Below are 18,800 nucleotides of genomic sequence, written 5' to 3' on the forward strand. Positions count from 1 at the left end.
GTGCTCGAGTCCTTTTTTTTATGTGGCGTCGATCTGCTCGGGTATAAAAACAACATAATAGCAACCGTGCCAAAACATTTTCATTGCGCCGTTTGAGGCCTTCGGCTGACACTCATCCAGAGCAGCAGCGCGGTGCGTTCTGGAAAGTCGAGGCGGGATTGGCGGGTGTTAGTCGCTGCGACCGGAACACATTCCGTGTGACAGTGAAGCTGAGGTCGATCGTGGGGAGTAGCCCGGCTTCCGAAGCCTTTCACCTGACTGGCAGGTTTGATAACGTCTGCTCCTGCGAAATTGTCATCCGAGGTGGAAGGGAGCGCAGAGCTCTTTCCACTTTCATCTGCCCGGCCGCCGCGTCGATGGACGGCGCTCATCAACCAGGACACACTTTTCCGTGCCGGTTGTCAACGGGTGACGGGTGTGGAGCGATCTCTACTGTCTCTCGGTCTCTCTCGCCGTTCTCTGCCGCCGCGAAGCGCCTGCTAATCGATTGTCTCGGGGGCGGCCCGCGACCAGGGTCCGGTCGGTTCGGCGTGCGTCTGAGCTCACAGGTCGCTGGCCTCGGCCCGCTCGTACAGCGCCCGCAGCTTCTCAAAGCGGGGGCCCCACTCCCCGAGCGTCTCCTCCCTCCTCCCCTCCGCCCCGCCGCCCCCTCCGTCCAACCCCGCCGAGCTGAAGGAGCTGAGAGAACCGGCGGGCGAGCCCCCCCCCTCGGTGGAGAACACCTGCAGGGAGTCGAAGGGCCCCGCGTCCGGGTGCTGGTCGGCGTCGCGGATGATCTCGCACAGGTAGCGCGCCAGGTCCTGGCTGGAGAAGGACAGGGAGCGCCGCGCGAGCTGGGAGGGGAGGGTCTGGCCCTGGGCCGGGAGCCTGGTGGGGGGCACGTCCCTGCGGAGGCTGGCGGCGGCGGAGGAGGTGGAGGCTGCCGAGGGGGGCAGCGTGGTGGAGATGGATGTCCGGCTGAGGGGGTCCAGCGGCTGAGCGGAGGGCGGTGCCGGTGCCGCCTGGTGGAGAAGGTGGTGGTGATGGTGATGGTGGAGGGGTGGGAGAGGGTGGTGCAGGGCTCTGGAGCGGCAGTACTGGACCGACTGGGCCGGGCTCGGCTGGAGGGACTTCTGCAGCTCCGCCATGTCATAGGCATTCTGGACACACACACACATAACAAATGTTTATTCGCACGAACGCACACACACACACACACACACACACCCGTGCAAAACACCAGGAAGAGTCACAGTTAGCACAGAAGAATGAGCAAACACGGGAACGAGTGAAAGGGGGAATACTCGAGGGAGAAAGATGAGGCAGAAAAAAATGAAATGTGACAGAGCGAGAGTGGGAGACGGAAAATGAAAAAAAGAGCAGAAAAACAATCAACTTCCCCATTAGGTTTAGTGAGAATGTTCCACCTATTTAAGTTTCCAATCCATCTCCATTTAGAGTCTCACGGATGTAATAGTCGTGGAGTTTCTGTGTGTGCGTGAGAGACCAGAAAGATTTGAAGAAAGAAGAAGTTAGTGAAGAAGAGATGAAGGGCGTCTCCATCCCTCTCTTACATGCACTGGTGCGGCGGGTTTAGGAGCCTTTATGTTTGTATATACTATAACAGCCAATCACTTTAGTACTAATGGATTGAACCAAAATAGTAACGGCAGCAGCAGAGAAGGAACAAAAAGAGAGAGAGAGAGATGTAGGAGGAGGAGAAAAAAATGGAACACATGGAGGAGGTGTGGGTCGCTTTGTAAATCTGATTATGTGATGGATGGAAAGTGCTGATTTTATTCCTCCAGAGAGCTTTCAAACAAGACTCTTGAGAATCAACAGCAGCATCTGTGCTATAGGGGATCAGGACTGAGTGTGTGTGTGTGTTTGTGTGTTTGGCTGCAGGTGATTTACATTGAGGAAGACAAGACCTTGAGGGGTTTTGGGAACTGACAAGTTGTGACAACAATCTGTGTATTCACGTTATTTTCATACTATGTGTGTGTTTGCCACATTCATTTGTTTCAATCAAAGTTGTGATATTCTGCAAGCTTTTAAGTATTGTTGAGTGCTTGTGGGTGGTGGTGGCTGTTGGAGGCACAAGATAAGCATTTTGCGTGGGCCTAATTGAAATCGTTATCACATACACACACACACACACACACGCACACACACACACACCTACACACACACCTGTACTTCTGTCTTTGTGAGGACCGTCGTTTACATAATGCATTCCCTTATCCAGCACATCTAAATGCCTAACCCCAACCCTTAAGGCCAGGCCACATCGAAAATGTACCAGATATATCGTATTACGAGCTACATCTGCAGAACACATCCTATGTCGGGTTGTGCGAGTCGCAGGCAAAACGAGACAGAAGTGACCTTTTCGTCCTGGGATGGTTTCTGATTGTTGTTTTGTCAGTTTTTGGATCTAGCAGAGCACCGTGAAACTTTGGCTTTCTCACAGTGTTTGTGTTGATTGTACAACGCATGAGACCTCATGCTCCGGGAGTTTAACAACATAGTCCAAAACCTGACAAAACCCACACATGGTGAGCAAGTGGCCAACCCTGTATCACAAAAATTACATTCCCCCAGACCTAAAATACAATTTGCAGTTACGTTTGACTGAAACGTATTTCTCTCCATATTACGTTTGACTGAAACGTATTTCTCTCCAGATTACGTTTGTATTTGACGTATTACAATTACAAATACGTCTCTGATCAACGTATCTTTGCCATTTGTGTGTGTGTGTGTGTGTGTGTGTGTGAAGCGATGTATTAGTTTGCATGCATATCAGTGGAAGTTGAAGGGTAAATCATGTTTTATTAACAATTCCCAAATTATTTCCCAGATTTTCCCGGGTACCTGCTCTTTTTGTTTGATGAGAAGTAAACACGCCTGTAAATATCCCCATGAAGGATTTATTGTTTTGAGTTGTTTGACTGTTTAGCATTTTCCTTATTGATTTTGATGTATGCCTTTTATATTGTATTGTTTGAATAAATATAGACGTTTTATACTACTTCCGCTTAACAGATAAATCGGACTTTTATTTTGAAAGGTTAAAAGGAAGCGCACTTTTTTTTAGGTTAAAATGCGAACTTTATGGTATAGATTACGGACAGATGCGCATTTTATAACAAGTTTAATCGTTGATTTGACCCGTATGGGACTAACTCTGTTAAGGTGGTGATAGTGTACAAGTTTTAATTAATGTATTGTCACCTAAAGAAAGAAAATAAAGGAGAGTCACCAGCAGTAAGTCTTCACGCCAATTCATATGATCCTTTACAACGCTTATTGCTGTCATAATACGCAGGCGAAACAACATATAACATAATAATAAATAAGACTAGAGGACGCTTTTTACAATTCATAACAGCATTGTAGAAAAGAGAGATAGGCCTAACAAACGGCAAAGATACGTTGATCAGAGACGTATTTGGAATTATAATACGTTAAATACAAACGTAATCTGGAAAGAAATACGTTTCAGTCAAACGTAATTTGGAGAGAAATACGTTTCAGTCAAACGTAACTGCAAATTGCATTTTAGGTCTGGGGGAACGTAATTTTTGTGATACAGGGTTGAAGTGGCAGGGGATGTGGACGGGTCAAATAAACACAGGTCTTCCAACTGGGAATATCTCCACTTTAATAAAGAAATCCCTATCTTTGACCAAATATGAAGAGAAGACTGGTCTATTTATATGTTTGTAGAGCTGGTCTCCATGCCGCATACCACATGCTTCTCACACACCTGGTGTAGCCTTACCTAAACTCTACGCCAACCTATACCTTAATACTAACCCTCTTAACCCTCAAACTGGCCCGAAAAATTGAGGACTGGCCAAAATGTCCTCACTTTCCAAAATGTCCCCACTCTGTTGGTTACAAACTGGTTTCGGTCCTCACTATGTAGCAAGTACAAGAAAACAAATACACACACACACACACACACACAAAGTGGAGGGTTCTATTTTACATTAAATTGACTGGATCCCCTATAAAACTGCTACATTGCATCTACCGCTGTATTTACAAATACAAATTATCCTCAAAACTGTTCGGTTAAAATATATTATCTTCATGCGAGCACATGTATGTGTGAGTGTGTGTGTGTGTGTGCATGCGTGTATCCAAGTGCTGGTGTACCTGGTCCTCCTCCCCACCGCCCTCCTCGTCATAGTTGAGGACGTTCTCTCGGATGTCCTCCCAGCCGTCGTGGTGGGCGGAGACGTGGTAAACGCCCTCCTTCAGCCCTTTGTAGCTCCTCCAGCGAGTGTAGAGGAAAATGCCCAGCAGCAGCACTGCAGAGGAGACAGACAGTTGTGCAGGCTCATCAGTGCCGTGATTAGCATCTTCATTGCAATGATTATGATGACCCTTCAGCCAAATTAAGGTACGGCCCGAGAGAGAGGAGCTGTGCGATCGAGTTGGCCTTGAGCATCACTCGCCCAAACTGTGAGCTGAAATTAGATGAGCTGTAGGGTTCAACTTGTAATGATGCTTATTTCACCGCTGCTATTTGACGAAATACATTTCAAAGACTTTGAGGAGTTTTCTTTTTACTCAGGTGATATGTTATGGGCTAGTAGTGTACACACACACACACACACACACTTTCGAGTCTAAAAACCATCAAAGCAACACCCATCCTTTTCTCTTTCTGTTTGCTGGTGGAAGAGGGATGTCCAAGATTTTCCAGGGCGAACAAACTTTAAACTCCAGCTAACATGGAGCAACATTAGTATCCATTCGGAGTATTGTTTCTGGCTGATGTACTTTTTAAAATTACGAGTTATTTTTAATTTATAGTTATTTATATATACGTGTAATTGTATTTGATTAAATGCTACAGGGCTTCTCGTACAATCTTGTTGTAAAAATGCTGCATTATATATTATTATTACAGTTTGATGTCATCTTTTTAATTCTGTCTGGGCATTTATCGAGAACTGACAGATGGAAAGCACCGAGAGAATTGTTTTTGTTAGTGTGAAGTAAAAAAAAGTGCATCTCAAGTCTTACATATAGTCTATAATTGTGGAAAAAGTTGGATTTTGTTATTTCTTTTTTCATATAAACACTCAGTTTTTCTCTTCCTTCCAGACAACATTCCACGTTAAATACCATTGAAATCATTCAGGTCACGGTGCAACTCTGCAGTCTCTCCCAGAATAACAGGAGAGATGGATTGGGTCACATTGTGGCATTCAAATCACATCATTTAAAGGCCTCTTCCATGTTGATCAGTCACTAAATATATATTCCATAACTCATGAGCACGACTTAACTGGCCAGTGTCAGATTTCAATTCAATTCAATTCAGTTTATTTGTATAGCCCAATTTCACAAATTTGACTCGGAGTGCTTTACAATCTGTACACATAGACATCCCTGCCCCAAAACCTCACATCGGATCAGGAAAAACTCCCAAATAACCCTTCAGGGGAAAAGAAAAGGGAAGAAACCTTCAGGAGAGCAACAGAGGAGGATCCCTCTCCTAGGATGGACAGGTGCAATAGATGTAATGTGTACAGAAGGACAGATTTAGAGTTTAAATACATTCAATGAATATGACAGAGTGTATGAATAGTTCGTAGTAGGCATATTCCACGATGGAGACCTCCACGATCCATCAGGCGGATGGAGGTAGAGAGGAGGAGTGGGCGGAGTCTCAACAGGACAGTGGCGTAGTTGGTAGCAGGAATTCCACGACCCAGACCTCGATGATCCATCAGGCAGATAGGATCTATGCCGTCTCATAGGGTCCGATGACCCCATGAGATGGCATAGATCATATGAGACGTGAAGTCAAAAGGACTCCGGGGAGAAAGCAGAGTTAGTAAATTAGGAGATTTGCCATTACAATTACCAATACTCACACAAGACTAATTACATTTCAAATGAAATAGAAATCCTCATTTCTTCCCATTCGCCAATATCTCTGCAGTTAAGGTTAATTAGAACTGTGTGATTGCATGACAGGCCTCACAGGCATGGAGCACCCTTTAGATACCAGCCACTGCTGACAGTGGTGTACATTACAAAGATAGATTCATGGAGTGCCAACAATGCCCTGGCCAATGGAAACAAAGGCAATTAGAGATCCAGCGTTATATTACAGCTACTTACGTTCCGGTAATTGACGGCTTTAAAATGTGAATTATTCCCATTTCGCTTGCAGGGATTGTTAACATAAATTAAAAATGGGATACGAGTGAAAAGAAGTGGCAGAGCTCAGAAGAAAAGGGATTGATTTAAATTACACTTCAGGAAAAAATAATAATAATTGAGATGAAAATCACACACACAGTTCGACCAATCTGCAGGTAATTTCCCACTCTAGCAGTGCCTTGTCTCATCCCTATAACCTCTTGCCTTAGTTCACACTTTACAATTATATGACAATTACATTACATATCATTTAGCTTTGATCCAAAACGACGTACAATTCAACCACGAGTACGAACTCAGAACAACAACAATCAAGAAAGTAACATTTCTTCAAGAAAGTAAAACTACAAAATAAGTGGCATTCAAGTGCCACGGAAGTGTTAATCTGTGTTATTCTGTTTCAAGGTGTTGTCGGAGGAGATGCGTCTTTAGTTTCCGGCAGAAGCTGTAGAGACTTTCTGCTGTCCTGATGTCAGTGGGGAGCTCGTTCCACCACTGAGGAGCCAGGACAGCAAACAGTCTGGATTTAGAGTGATTAGCTCGAGGTGGAGGAGTCACAAGTCGGTTGGTAGATGCTGAGTGGAGCGAACGCGCCGGTGTGTAAGGCTTGAGCATATCTCAGGTGTAGACGGGACCCGATCCGTTCAGAGCACGGTACGCAAGAACCAATGTTCTGAAGCGGATGCGGGCAGCCACCGGTAACCAGTGAAGGGAGCGGAGGAGCGGAGTGGTGTGGGTGAATTTCGGGAGGCTGAAGACGAGTCGAGCAGCTGCATTCTGGATGAGCTGCAGAGGTCGGACGGCCTTAGCAGGTAGACCAGCCAGGAGGGAGTTACAGAGGTCTAGGCGTGAAATGACCAGAGCCTGGACCAGAACACATGCCGCCTTCTGAGTAAGAAGAGGACGTATTCTCCTGATGTTGTGCAGCATGTACCTACAGGAACGCGTTGTTGTAGTAATGTCGGCAGTCAGGGAGAGTTGACTGTCGAGTGTCACCCCGAGGTTCCTGGCAGTCGGGGTCGGGGCTAACAGAGTTATTGAAAGTGGTAACCAGGTCGTGGGTGGTCAGGTCATGGGTGGGGGAGCCTTTCCCCGGAAGGAAAAGTAGTTCAGTTTTGTCAGGGTTGATTTTCAGGTGGTGTGCAGACATCCACTGAGAGATGTCAGTCAGACAGGCAGAGATGTGTGCTGCTACCTGTGTTTCAGATTGGGGAAACGAGAGGATCAGTTGGGTGTCATCAGCATAGCTACGGTAGGAGAAGCCATGCGAGCAAATGACAGAGCCGAGAGAATTAGTGTCCAGAGAGAAGAGGAGGGGGCCCAGGACGGAGCCTTGAGGGATGAAAGAAGATAGACAGGTCTTGTAGTTGTTGACTTCAGATGAGTTGAGGGTGGGTTTCTTTAGGAGAGGGTTCAGGGTTTTTCCTGGGTCAAAATGGGTCTTCGGTGCTCCCAAACAATTTTTTTGCGCGCGCATGTCGGGCTGTTGAGTGAGTGATCAGCAGCTGGCCGCTCTGTCAAGTCGCGCACCTCACAGTTGCGTATTGATCAGACAAGAAGACACGCTTATCAACTCCAGTTTTTCCCCTACCATTATAACAGGGTGAAATCTGACCACCCGTCACCGTGTAATTTTCGTCTACCCCCCCCCCCCATCCGCGCACACGGGTGAGCACGGTCTCACTTGCCCCCCCCGGTCAACAACTCTTCTCGGCTCGTGCGCGCCAGAGCTCCGATGCCGGCGCGCGCCTCGCTCAGCACACCTCAGTGTTAAATTAAGCTTAGGGCACCAACATGGCTAGCGGCACTAGTCCCGCCCCCTGAAGCTGTAAACCTAGGGGAAACACTGAACTCGATTACTATTGATCAAAACAGAACGAGGGTTCGGCTGTAGCCGACTTGAAACATACTATTGAGAACATATTCGCTGACATGCACGTGATGAACACAGTTTTTTGGGGGGTTTTTTCATCGCAGACTTTTTTTTGCTTTAGGCGCTCGGGATTTGTCATAGGCGCTCGGGAAAAAGGCTTAGGCGCGCGCCCAAATTTTCTCTATGCAGGAAAAACCCTGGGGTTAACTCGCTCCTCCTTCAGAGAGTTAGGGAAACAGCCAATTGACAGGGAGCTGTTAATATGATGGGTGAGAAAGGTAAGCAGGTCAGGAGCAATAGCCTGGAGGATGTGAGACGGGATGGAGTCAAGGGGGCAGGTGGGCGGCCGGGCGGAGGTTACCAAAGTAAGAACTTGATTAGGAGACAGGGAGTTGAAAGAGGAAAGTGAAGGGGATGAAGAGGAAGTTGATGGAAGTGTAGTGATAGAAGATCAATCCACAAGTCCATCCATATGATCAACCAGTTTTAGAGCCACACACTGCGGTGTCCTGTGCCATTGCTATTTACCCTTTTCAATTGAGACTTTGGTGCAATGTTGAGGTAAGATTTAATAATTTACAACCACATATGATTAATTGAGCCAAGCTGAATAATTCTCGCAGTGATGCTTGGTTTCAAATCTATTTTTCGCGAAGGCTGTACATGGAGGAGCTGCCGTTTAATCACATTTGACAACAGCAGCGATGGCACACTGCAAGTGATGTTCAACTAGCAGATAATAAAGGTCAGTTATCAAGATGAAAAATCTGTGATCTTAAGCAATTCAAACACATCTCCTGAACATTCCCTCCTTCCCCATCAGCCTCTGCTTTCTCCTAACCCACATGTCTTTTCTCCTACAACACAACTAAAAACATCAGCCAATCCATCATGAAATTATGCCAAGAGTCAAACTCCCCATGAATTGATAACAGTCGATTAAACAGCCCACCCTCTGACAGCTCTGTAAGAGTAAATTCACTCAGCCAGAAACCCGCTGCACAGTACAAGAGGAAAAAAATCAATGTTCATTTGCTGTTAACGTGTCCTTTTCACCACAACTCCAGCATCAAGCCAGATTTATACGTTGAAATTGTTTCAAAAGGTTCGCCAATCCATTTTGAGAGTGGCGCGACGGCAGTGAAGAAGACAGGAGGGAAACTGATGAACAAACTAGGAGAAAGGAGACACATGTGGCTGAAGGCTGCAGAGAGTGACATTGCAGTTACAGAGGCAGGGAACTGGAAAAATCAGGGTCCAGGGTTCAGTCCCCCACCTCGACTGCAATGCTCCTCATTTACCGTGGGCTGCCCTGAGCTTCCCAGAGGCAGCACCACCGTCAGCCATGCCAAAGCCGATGATAATGTCAGGGGTGTGGCCTTTAAAGCTCGGCCACAAATAAGAGCATCAAGCAACTGTCGGCTGAAAAAACGAGATAATGACACAATTCTGTCAGGTTCTTGTGACGGGGTGAGGCTCAGGCACAGAGACAGGCTGGGACGCAATATGAATAACATAAAAGCACTCTTTAATGAGGCAAAACTGTTTACAAAAAAACAACAACGTCCAAAAGGGGCAGGCAGAGAATCCAGGTTCAGGGCAGGCACGGTCAACAGGCAGAACCAGGAAAACGGGCAGGACGACGTGAAAAGGACACAGATCTATAGACGACAATCCGACAGAAGACAAGGGAAAGACTGACAATATATAGGGGGGGAAACAGGTGTACGACATCAGACAGTAACGAGACAAGAGTGGCTGAGGGCAGGTGCAGGGAATTAAACAATTAAGACAGAGAAGACACAGAGGAGACATAGGAGACACGGAACACAGGAGAAACAGAACAGGGTGTTACAATTCACTATTATTTAATTCACTGAGAAATTAATTAATTTACCCACCCAGGAACAGCAAAATTAACAATAACCGTAACATCTCAATTCTTTGAGGTAGAGTCCAAATGAGGTCTCAATTCTTTGAGCAGCAATTTCGTGTCAGGTTCATGTTTTTGAAGGGAAAGTTCAAGTCAAGTCTCAAGCCCTTTTTCAGTACTGTATCATGACACTATGTCTCCAACTAATGAAAAAGTACAATCTACTCTTACACAACTCAGAGATGCTCAAATAAGTCTCAAGTCACTGTCACTGGGAAATAATGCAATACAAACCTCTGCTGGCAGTTTCATCTATTTTCCTGTAAGACAGTCGGCGGCGATAGAACAGCATATACAGTATATGTAGCAATTCACCAGCAAACAAGTTAATTGCTGTGTCCTTGGAAGATAGCGATATTGCTAAGTCTGGGACCATGGCAAACACGAGCACTCAGATGACCCCACAAGAGTTATTGGAAAAGTGAATGCTATGTCAAGCATTAGCTAGCTGTCTACATATAACTAGTCTGACCGAGCCACTAACTACAGTTCCAAAGTCGAGGCTTAAATCAAAGGGTGACCGTGCTTTTGCCGTTAGAGCCCCTCGACTTTGGAACGACCTACCAGAGAGGATGAGGCTCGCAGAATCAGTAACTTCTTTTAAATCACTTCTTAAAACCCATTTTTATAGAACACCTTTTAAATGATCTAGTCCTTTTATGCAGAACTTTGGTTTCCCTAATTTAGTTTGTCTGTTTTATATTTTTAATTTTAATGTTAATATATATTTTTAAATGTTATATTTGTTTCTTACTATTCCATTTGTTTTGCCTTGACTCTCTGTAGAGCACTTTGTAAACATTGTTTTTAAAGGTGCTATATAAATAAAGTTATTATTATTATTTTTATTATTATAATGTCAGCCTTTTTTCTCTCCAATATATTATCTGTTCAAACTTTTTTTTTCAAAAAAAAGTTCTGTATGCATGACTATTATTCATAATGTATTAAAATGCGATGTAGCTCACCAGATTCTTAAAATTCCTAAGACATTTCAGAAGGTATTCTTGACTAAAAAAAAGGAAATTAACTTCTGATATAATATACAAGTCTATATAACGCTGTAGGCGATGTGGATGTGTGTATCAGCAGCACACTTCACATGGACTCCATTAAGACTTTCTTTTTCTCACTTGGTTAAGAGGATAAAGAAAAAAAAGCTAGGATGGGATGTGAATAGAGGCCCACAAGGAAATCTGATCTTGAGCTGCTGTGCGGACGACTGTACTATTACTGGATGGATCAATGAGCATTAGGGCATAGGCCTATATATGGGGGGGGGGGGGGGGGGATACAGCCTACAGACTGAGGCGAAGAAACTGAAAATATGAAAAGTCTAGCATTGTGTAAGGTGGTGGACTTTGTCTTTATCTGTGTACACTCTACTCCCATCTGTAATGTGTGTGTGTGTGAGAGGACGTGGCTAGTGTGAGCTCCACGGGGTATTGAGCATGGAAGCTGGAGGTCAGGGCGTACAAGATGAATCTGCCCCTTTCAAAGGCCCTCTCTAGAGGGCAAACAAAGAAATGGAGAATTTGATCGGCATTGTGCGTGTGTGTTTGTGTGTGTGTGTGAGTGAGCCTGAAAAGAGGGATGATGTGTTTATTTGTTTACACTGCCTCCAAGGCACAGAGGTCTCGTTGATGACCATCACTCCTATTTTTGTTCAACTTTCTCATTCTCCTCCACTCAAACTTCTGCCCTGTACTCCCTCAGTCCGACGGCCTTTAAAGAATACGATTTTAATTTGGATACATATCTGTTCAATCACTATAGCTGAATGAGGTAATACAATGGTGATGAATCCTCTGGCCCACTGAGGAAAGCCTCTTTCATTTTCAGTATTACAAGCTGGCCGTGTGTGGCAACACTACTGGGGAAAACACAAACCGATTGGATGAGATACAAGAACACACCTGCTATTACTGCTTAGAAGAGAACACAAAGACCTTCAAGACTGATACTTTAACTAAATCTGTTGACCTTTAACAATTGGCCAGCCACGAGAAGTCAAACCCTTAAAGTAGGGTTACCAGATGTCCTCTTTTCCCCGGACATGTCCTGTTTTTGAGACCTAAAAAATGCGTCCGGCAGGGATTCCAAAAACGTCCGGGATTTTGCTTCGTCGGATATTTGTGTTTCTCTGGGTCTTTCACAAACTAGTTATTACGCCCTTACAAGTTTTGGAAATGGTATCTCCCTTACGTTCCACCTTCTTGCGCGAGCTCTGACTATAGAGAGGACAGTCATTGGTCGACCGATCTCAGGGTTGCCAGATACACGATAATTATCCTCCAAATACGACCATTTTGAGCCTTTGGTAAGATACTTCACCATTTACAATCTGGCAACACTGAGCATCTTGCCGCCTCCACTAGTTGCATTGTTTACAGCACATGACATCTTTTTTATTTATCATTATTGCTTCAATATATGGACAAGACACATTAAAGAAGCGCTGGACTAAATGCCACAAAAAAGATTTGTTTTGTTTTACATTTGCACTTTGCAGTTTTGTTAAAATTCAATCAATAGATGTTCATATAGTCATTTGTGACATTTGTATGCATTCATGGTGCGGCATGCTATACACCCCCCCCCCCCCCCCCCCCGGCGACGAAGTGTCCTCTTTTTCACAAACTCAAATCTGGTCACCCTACTTAAAGGAGCTCTATTAAATTCAGAGCATTAATATAGCATGGAGTCATGTCTCCCTGTCTCTCCCTCTGTGTGTTGTTATCAGAGCTTCTCCTTGCTTTCCTGACAGAGCTGGTCCGGGCGTACGTACCTTCAGTCAGGCCCTGCCCTGCTCTCCCACCCTCTGGGGCCCCCCATGTGAACACCAATAGCTCTGTCAGCACTTTTGACATTGTTTGCACTGTTAGCAACGTTAGCTGTGAGCCGCCGGCTTGTGTCCCTAAGGGAGAAGTTTGCCTTCAGGGTTTATTTCAACCCACATCATTATATTTCCCTAAACCTAACTAAGTAGGTGTGTATCCTAAACATATGCAGATTTTTGACAGAAGGACCTGAAGGCAAATACAATGTCTCTGATGTGCCCGGCTTGACGTTGCCATTTCGAGAGCCGGTGAGAGGCAAAAGAAATGTTCCCAATCTTGTGTCTTGCACCTTCAAGATGATGCTGGACCTCCAGCGGATGCTTTTGGGCAATCTGCACCACGCTAAATATTACAAGATCTCACCCAAACCAATTATTGAAAAGGCCCATGTTGATTGAACGCCCCCCGCAGAGGCGACTAAAGACATCAGACATCATCCCTTTTATTTATTAAGACTGGAGGCCCAACATGGCGGCGTGCGGCTCTGATGAGCAGGAAAATCCATTGCACCTCAGTTCAAATGGCACTGCTGCGGAATGAGTGTGCACGTAATGGGATTTCCAGTCAGACGATCAATATCCGAGCTTCCCTGCAATGAGATCAGTGTCTATGAGTACATCAACACAAGTCAATAAGACTGTATGGATTTTAGCCTCATCAAACTATAATTCTGTTTACCGCAGCCATCTGTCTCCACGCGCTCAATCTATCTCTTCTCTTCTTCTCACTGCTCTGTTTTTGTGTGTGCCATCGAACCACTTTGTTGCTGATAATAACCTGTTTTAGTTGTAATGAGGTTTTTCATTGGTTCCTAGCTTCAAATGACTATGTCTAATGATGGAGTTGAACAATGACAATTCACTGATGGCTGAGGTGTTTCTTTCCAGCTCAGTGAAGCTTTCCATGGAATAGGAATACAATAACTAATCTAAGGGCAAAAGCTGTTCAATACATTTTCTTGGTCCACATCCATTCTCTACCTTTTGCTCCCTCAAGGTAGCTTGGCTTAGTGTCACTTGCTATAGTGTCCTCTCTCTATTGGTTTTGTTTATAGATCTAATTGTTGTTCCTCCTCCTCCTCCTCCTCCTCCTCCTCCTCCTCTTGTACAGATGGTCTTTATAGTTTCCCACTATATCTCAGCTATGCTGTTCCAAAGATGCTGAATACAAATTCACCCTGAGGGACAGTTTGAACAATAGCATACAACTAACAAGTCAAAATAGCCTTTTCTCTTTTCTTTTTAGTTCATGAAGTACTTTTAATTCTGTGTGTGTTTTTTCCTACAAACCTCACATCAGCATGCGCCTCGGTTCACTGAACTTTGTTATTGTCTAGTTCAGGTATACAATTCACCTCCTCGGGCCTGGGAAACCTCAGATCGGCCAACGCCGATATGGAGGTGTTCAGAGCTGCATCTGGACACATTAGCATTGAGTGTCCAGTCTACAAACAGCAACTGTCAGTGGAGCAAGAGGAAGAGTGCACTGTGAAGTACATTTTCCAACTACTCTAAATCTGCTAAAATGTACGTTATTATTGATATTCTTTTTAACAATGAATGACAATGTGCTATGGATCATTGAAATGTCCAGCCTACAGATAAGCATCATTGCACTTTGGAGCGTTTTAGCTCATGGCTTTTAGTTTTACGGCCCACAACTTGACTGTTTATGAAAAGAAAAGCATGATAAACCCACTGTACTGTATGCTACCTGCCAGGAACCAAACAACTAACAAACACAGTTAGCAACTAGCAAGTAAAGAAAGTTGAGCATCAGCCAAAGAGACAGATATTATACTTGGTGGAGAGTGACTCCTGGACTTTTACTCCCCAGGTAGCCAGGAACACAACCCTAAATACATGCTCATTCTACACTTGCTGGATGTGTAAATACTGAAATGTGGCCAAAGAAATAAAGAAACAAAACAAAAACAAAGCCATATGGCTTTTAAATACAGACATTTTTCAACAGCATCGGGTTAAAGGTAATTCGGACATGTCTTTTCGGACATGTCTATTCGGACATGTCTATTCGTTGACCCCGGCTTTAATCTAGTCCTGGGCTGATGGATGAAGGTGTCATAACCTGGAACTTCAGTTATGAGAAGCCCAGTTAAGATCTCAAAATTGCTATTGTAATATAAGGTTACCGGCAGCCAATCAAACTGAGACGACCAGGTTCATCTTCTCTTCAAAACAATAATTAACCTCTAAAGATGGAAGAGATGAACATTTTAAACTTTATTCTACTATGTCAGTACATCCAGCACCAGTTAAGCAATAGTCCAATAACTGTTCGAGGAACATTTAACTGAACTTATTTAATTAACTGGCCAACAAGAGCCTTGGATTGAGCCTTTATTCAACCAAACGTACAGTATATCAGTAGAAAACAAAGTAAAATTATACCTAACGTAATTAAAATGTGTTATTGCCTCCAAATAAAACATCACCTATACTGCAATAAACCTTAAAGTAAACAGAACAAATTAAAGCTGTGAGAGTGTTTTGAATTTATTTCTATTAAATGCCATTGTGATGCTGAATCGTTCAGAAAACCAGCTTTGGTCTTATCTTCTATTTGGACTTAAATGACATCAACTACTTCACCTTCCCTCCACTGAAAAAGAAGACTTCCATTTCAGGCTAATTATCTTTGGCTTACATTGCTTGGGTGGATCATAATGTGCTCACGTCTTCCTCCTCACCAGGAGGCTTAAAAAGGTTTTAATGTACTTTCAACTGGAGAGATGTGGGTGTTCTGCAGAAGGAGGATTTAGTGGGAGACCCAAGAAGGGTCCGTCTATGCTGTGACTAGTCAAGATTGAAATGGGTTAGTGCCCCTAGCGCTGTCGGACCACCTCCGTTGGGAGCACTTACACAGTAAAGATACTCTAATCATTTAAGTGAAATTAACTGTGTTTTACTTTTGGGCATTCTAAGTTGATTGTCTTTGTCTCGATGCTGCTGTTTTAGGCACACCTCCAGTCAAAATAACACACAAATGGGAGTAATCTCAATAAACATTGTAAAACTTCGGACTACCAATGTCATCATGTCTTTTATATATATATATATATATATATATATATATATATATATATATATATATAAATAAAGGCATGCTGACATTTAGGATATTATAAAACCTTGTGGGCATCATGATCCCAATAAATTCTTCTCACATGGTTTTTATCCAAGATCATCTTTGTTCGGGACTCATGAGGGTTACTCTAAATGCCATTGAGAAAAAATGTGGTCTTAAAGAAAATACTAAAATTCTAGGTAGCTCTACCACATGTCAACAGTTTCATTTGTGGACTAAATATGTGTCATGGGTTCAAAAGCATTTTATCAGGCAGTCAAATACATATTAAACTGTAGTTTTATTGTCTCTAAACCTAAATGGTTTTGTGGTCCATACCTAACCTCCCTGTGAAGATCGAAGTACACACACAGTCAGCTCTTTAGTCTTCAGCTGAAGAGAGTGGAGCATGCTGGAGCTTATTAACTCAATAGCGAAGTTTCACTTGAGGCAAGTTGCTTACAAAATGAATTTAATTGAGTAATCAATATAAATTGTTTAACAACTGAATGGCTGCAAACTTCCTTCAACTAAAAAGTGAGAGCACTGGGGTTTTTGTTGTTTGTGCTGAAGCCCCATAGACAGTGTGTTAATGTCCATACAGCTTTAAACATGTAACCACAGTACAAAAATAAGTACATACAGGACTGTCTCAGAAAATTAGAATATTGTGATAAAGTTCTTTATTTTCTGTAATGCAATTAAAAAAACAAAAATGTCATGCATTCTGGATTCATTACAAATCAACTGAAATATTGCAAGCCTTTTATTCTTTTAATATTGCTGATTATGGCTTACAGCTTAAGAAAACTCTAAAATCCTATCTCATAAAATTTGAATATTTCCTCAGACCAAGTAAAAAAAAAGATTTATAACAGCAAAACAAAATCAAACATTTGAAAATGTGTTTCCAGGTGTTTCGAGTTAATTAGACGATTCAAGTGATTTGTTTAATACCCTACTAGTATACTTTTTCATGATATTCTAATATTTAGAGATAGGATATTTGAGTTTTACCTTTTGAGCTAGGCAAGAAAAACTATTATTTATGATGGCATGTCGAGGATGAGTTGAGCTGCTCTGTAGTCTGGTGATATGACAGCAGATGGAGCAGCGGATGGAGAATTATCTTTTAATATCATTTTGGCTCAGACAGGCACCTCACCGATATCACTGATGCTAGGTAGACGGGTACCAATGAGGATCGGGGATCGTTTAAATCTTACGCTAAAGTGCCACACCCCGTCCTTGGCCCTGCACAAACCATGCCAATTTGTTGTTTTCAGTCGGGATGCTTTCTATAGCTCAGAAGTTCACAAGAACTCGGCACAGATATTTAGTGCTTTTAAGTTTCCCCAAGAAATAGAGAGGTTTCTAAGCTTTCTTGAGAACAATGTCAATGTCAACCTGCTGACAATTAGCTGGTAATGTTTACCAATATTTTAATCTGCAAGTAACATAAATGTCTGAAACAAAAGTTGTTGAGTCATTTAATTTAATCATTTCCTAAAGTGTCTACATCATGGTGGTGCAAGAGGAAAGTCAAGAGATCAAATATTTAGCACAATTCATCGTCTGGAAATCATGATTGCCAAATATTGCTGCATAAAACAATAAGATCAAAGAGAATGATTTATTATGAATTTTGCTTGAGAGTGGATTTTGTATTTAATCTTATAACATTCTCTAAAGAATAGCCTTCTTTTCCCTTCCGCTCTGCATCCAGAGTTGCCGCCCTGCTTTTGTTCTTGCTGTTCAGAAATGTCAAGACCAAACAAGCAATACTGGGTGAAGGCATTACAAAAAACAAAAAGTCTCTTTTGCTGCTACTTAGATTTCACAGTGAGGAACGTTCGAGCAATCGAGCGCGGAATGCTCAACCGATTGAAATTGCTCCCAAAATCCCCCGGAGCATTGATCTCAATTTCTGCAGGTTTGGGTAAACAACACCGTATACGCCTACAAATCATGTGATGAACACTGAACACACATCTTTGCCTCAGCAGGATCAAGGTCGGAATGTCGCATTTAATCGGAGCCCCAAGCCACGTTTGAAGAGAGACATCGTGCAATGAAGGTTCAAAGAAGAAAAGGAGGATTGATCATTTGAACTGTGTCTGTCTGGTCCCAGGAGGAGGTGCCCTCGGAATCAACAATGAGACAGGCAGACATGGCCGGCAGCAGTGTGACATTGACGCCACCCTTCTCAGCGTTGTGTATCTCCTATTCTCCCTTCTCTCGCTGTGCGGAGCGCTGACTCCTCTTTGTAGTCTTTTCAGCTCCCGATTGTTGTTTTTCTTCTGGTGCTGTGTCCTGTTTTATTCCGTACCTCTCTGATCTGCTTCCTCCTCTTGTCGTTACCGCTCCGTTGCATTGTCCTCAATTAAAAGGGTAACATGCTGTCACACCGGCAGCTCATTCTCTGTGTACGACTTGCCCCCGAGGCGATTTCTCAGCAGAGGCTCCTTGAGGGATAGGAACACAGAGCCATCGGTACGGGCCTGTGAATATTCAACAGGCAAAACAGACAGACGGATGAAAAATACAAGATGTGGATTTTACCAAAAGACAAGCACACACCAGCGTGCTGCGTTGCAGTCCACTCACTCACAGGCCGGAGGAAACGCTTTCACGGTACCACCGCTAGAGTTTAGAATCTATATTCCTGACCTGCAATTCCTCCAGAGACTTTATGAGCTCTCGAAAAAGCTCACGTCGGTTTTTTTGCTGGCTTTAAGCTATATGATATAGTTTATGATCAAAGGAACATGCAAGTAAAAATGTGTCTCTGGTAAGCCCCAAAACAAACAAGGGGCCAACGTTGTTGTTTTATAGACTCAGTAGCTACTTTTATATTCATGAACCCCCACTCGATTAAAAGGTTGCTCCTTGAGCC

At 43.5% G+C, this 18,800-nt stretch overlaps 1 protein-coding gene across 1 annotated transcript in view; it reads right to left on the minus strand.

The window, feature by feature from the left end:
* Positions 1–542: 542 nt before the first annotated feature.
* The window catches only part of si:ch211-186j3.6 (neural-cadherin), a 327,506-nt gene continuing 309,248 nt past the window's right edge, over positions 543–18,800 (minus strand). Inside the window, exons 36-37 of the mRNA XM_056412797.1 lie at positions 4,147–4,301; positions 543–1,139 (exon numbers count right to left, since the gene is read on the minus strand). Coding sequence (XP_056268772.1) covers positions 543–1,139; positions 4,147–4,301 — 752 coding nt within the window. The remainder of the gene's footprint in view (positions 1,140–4,146; positions 4,302–18,800) is intronic.

This window comes from Pseudoliparis swirei, chromosome 4 (genome assembly GCF_029220125.1).
Source record: "Pseudoliparis swirei isolate HS2019 ecotype Mariana Trench chromosome 4, NWPU_hadal_v1, whole genome shotgun sequence".
Lineage (NCBI taxonomy): Eukaryota > Metazoa > Chordata > Actinopteri > Perciformes > Liparidae > Pseudoliparis > Pseudoliparis swirei.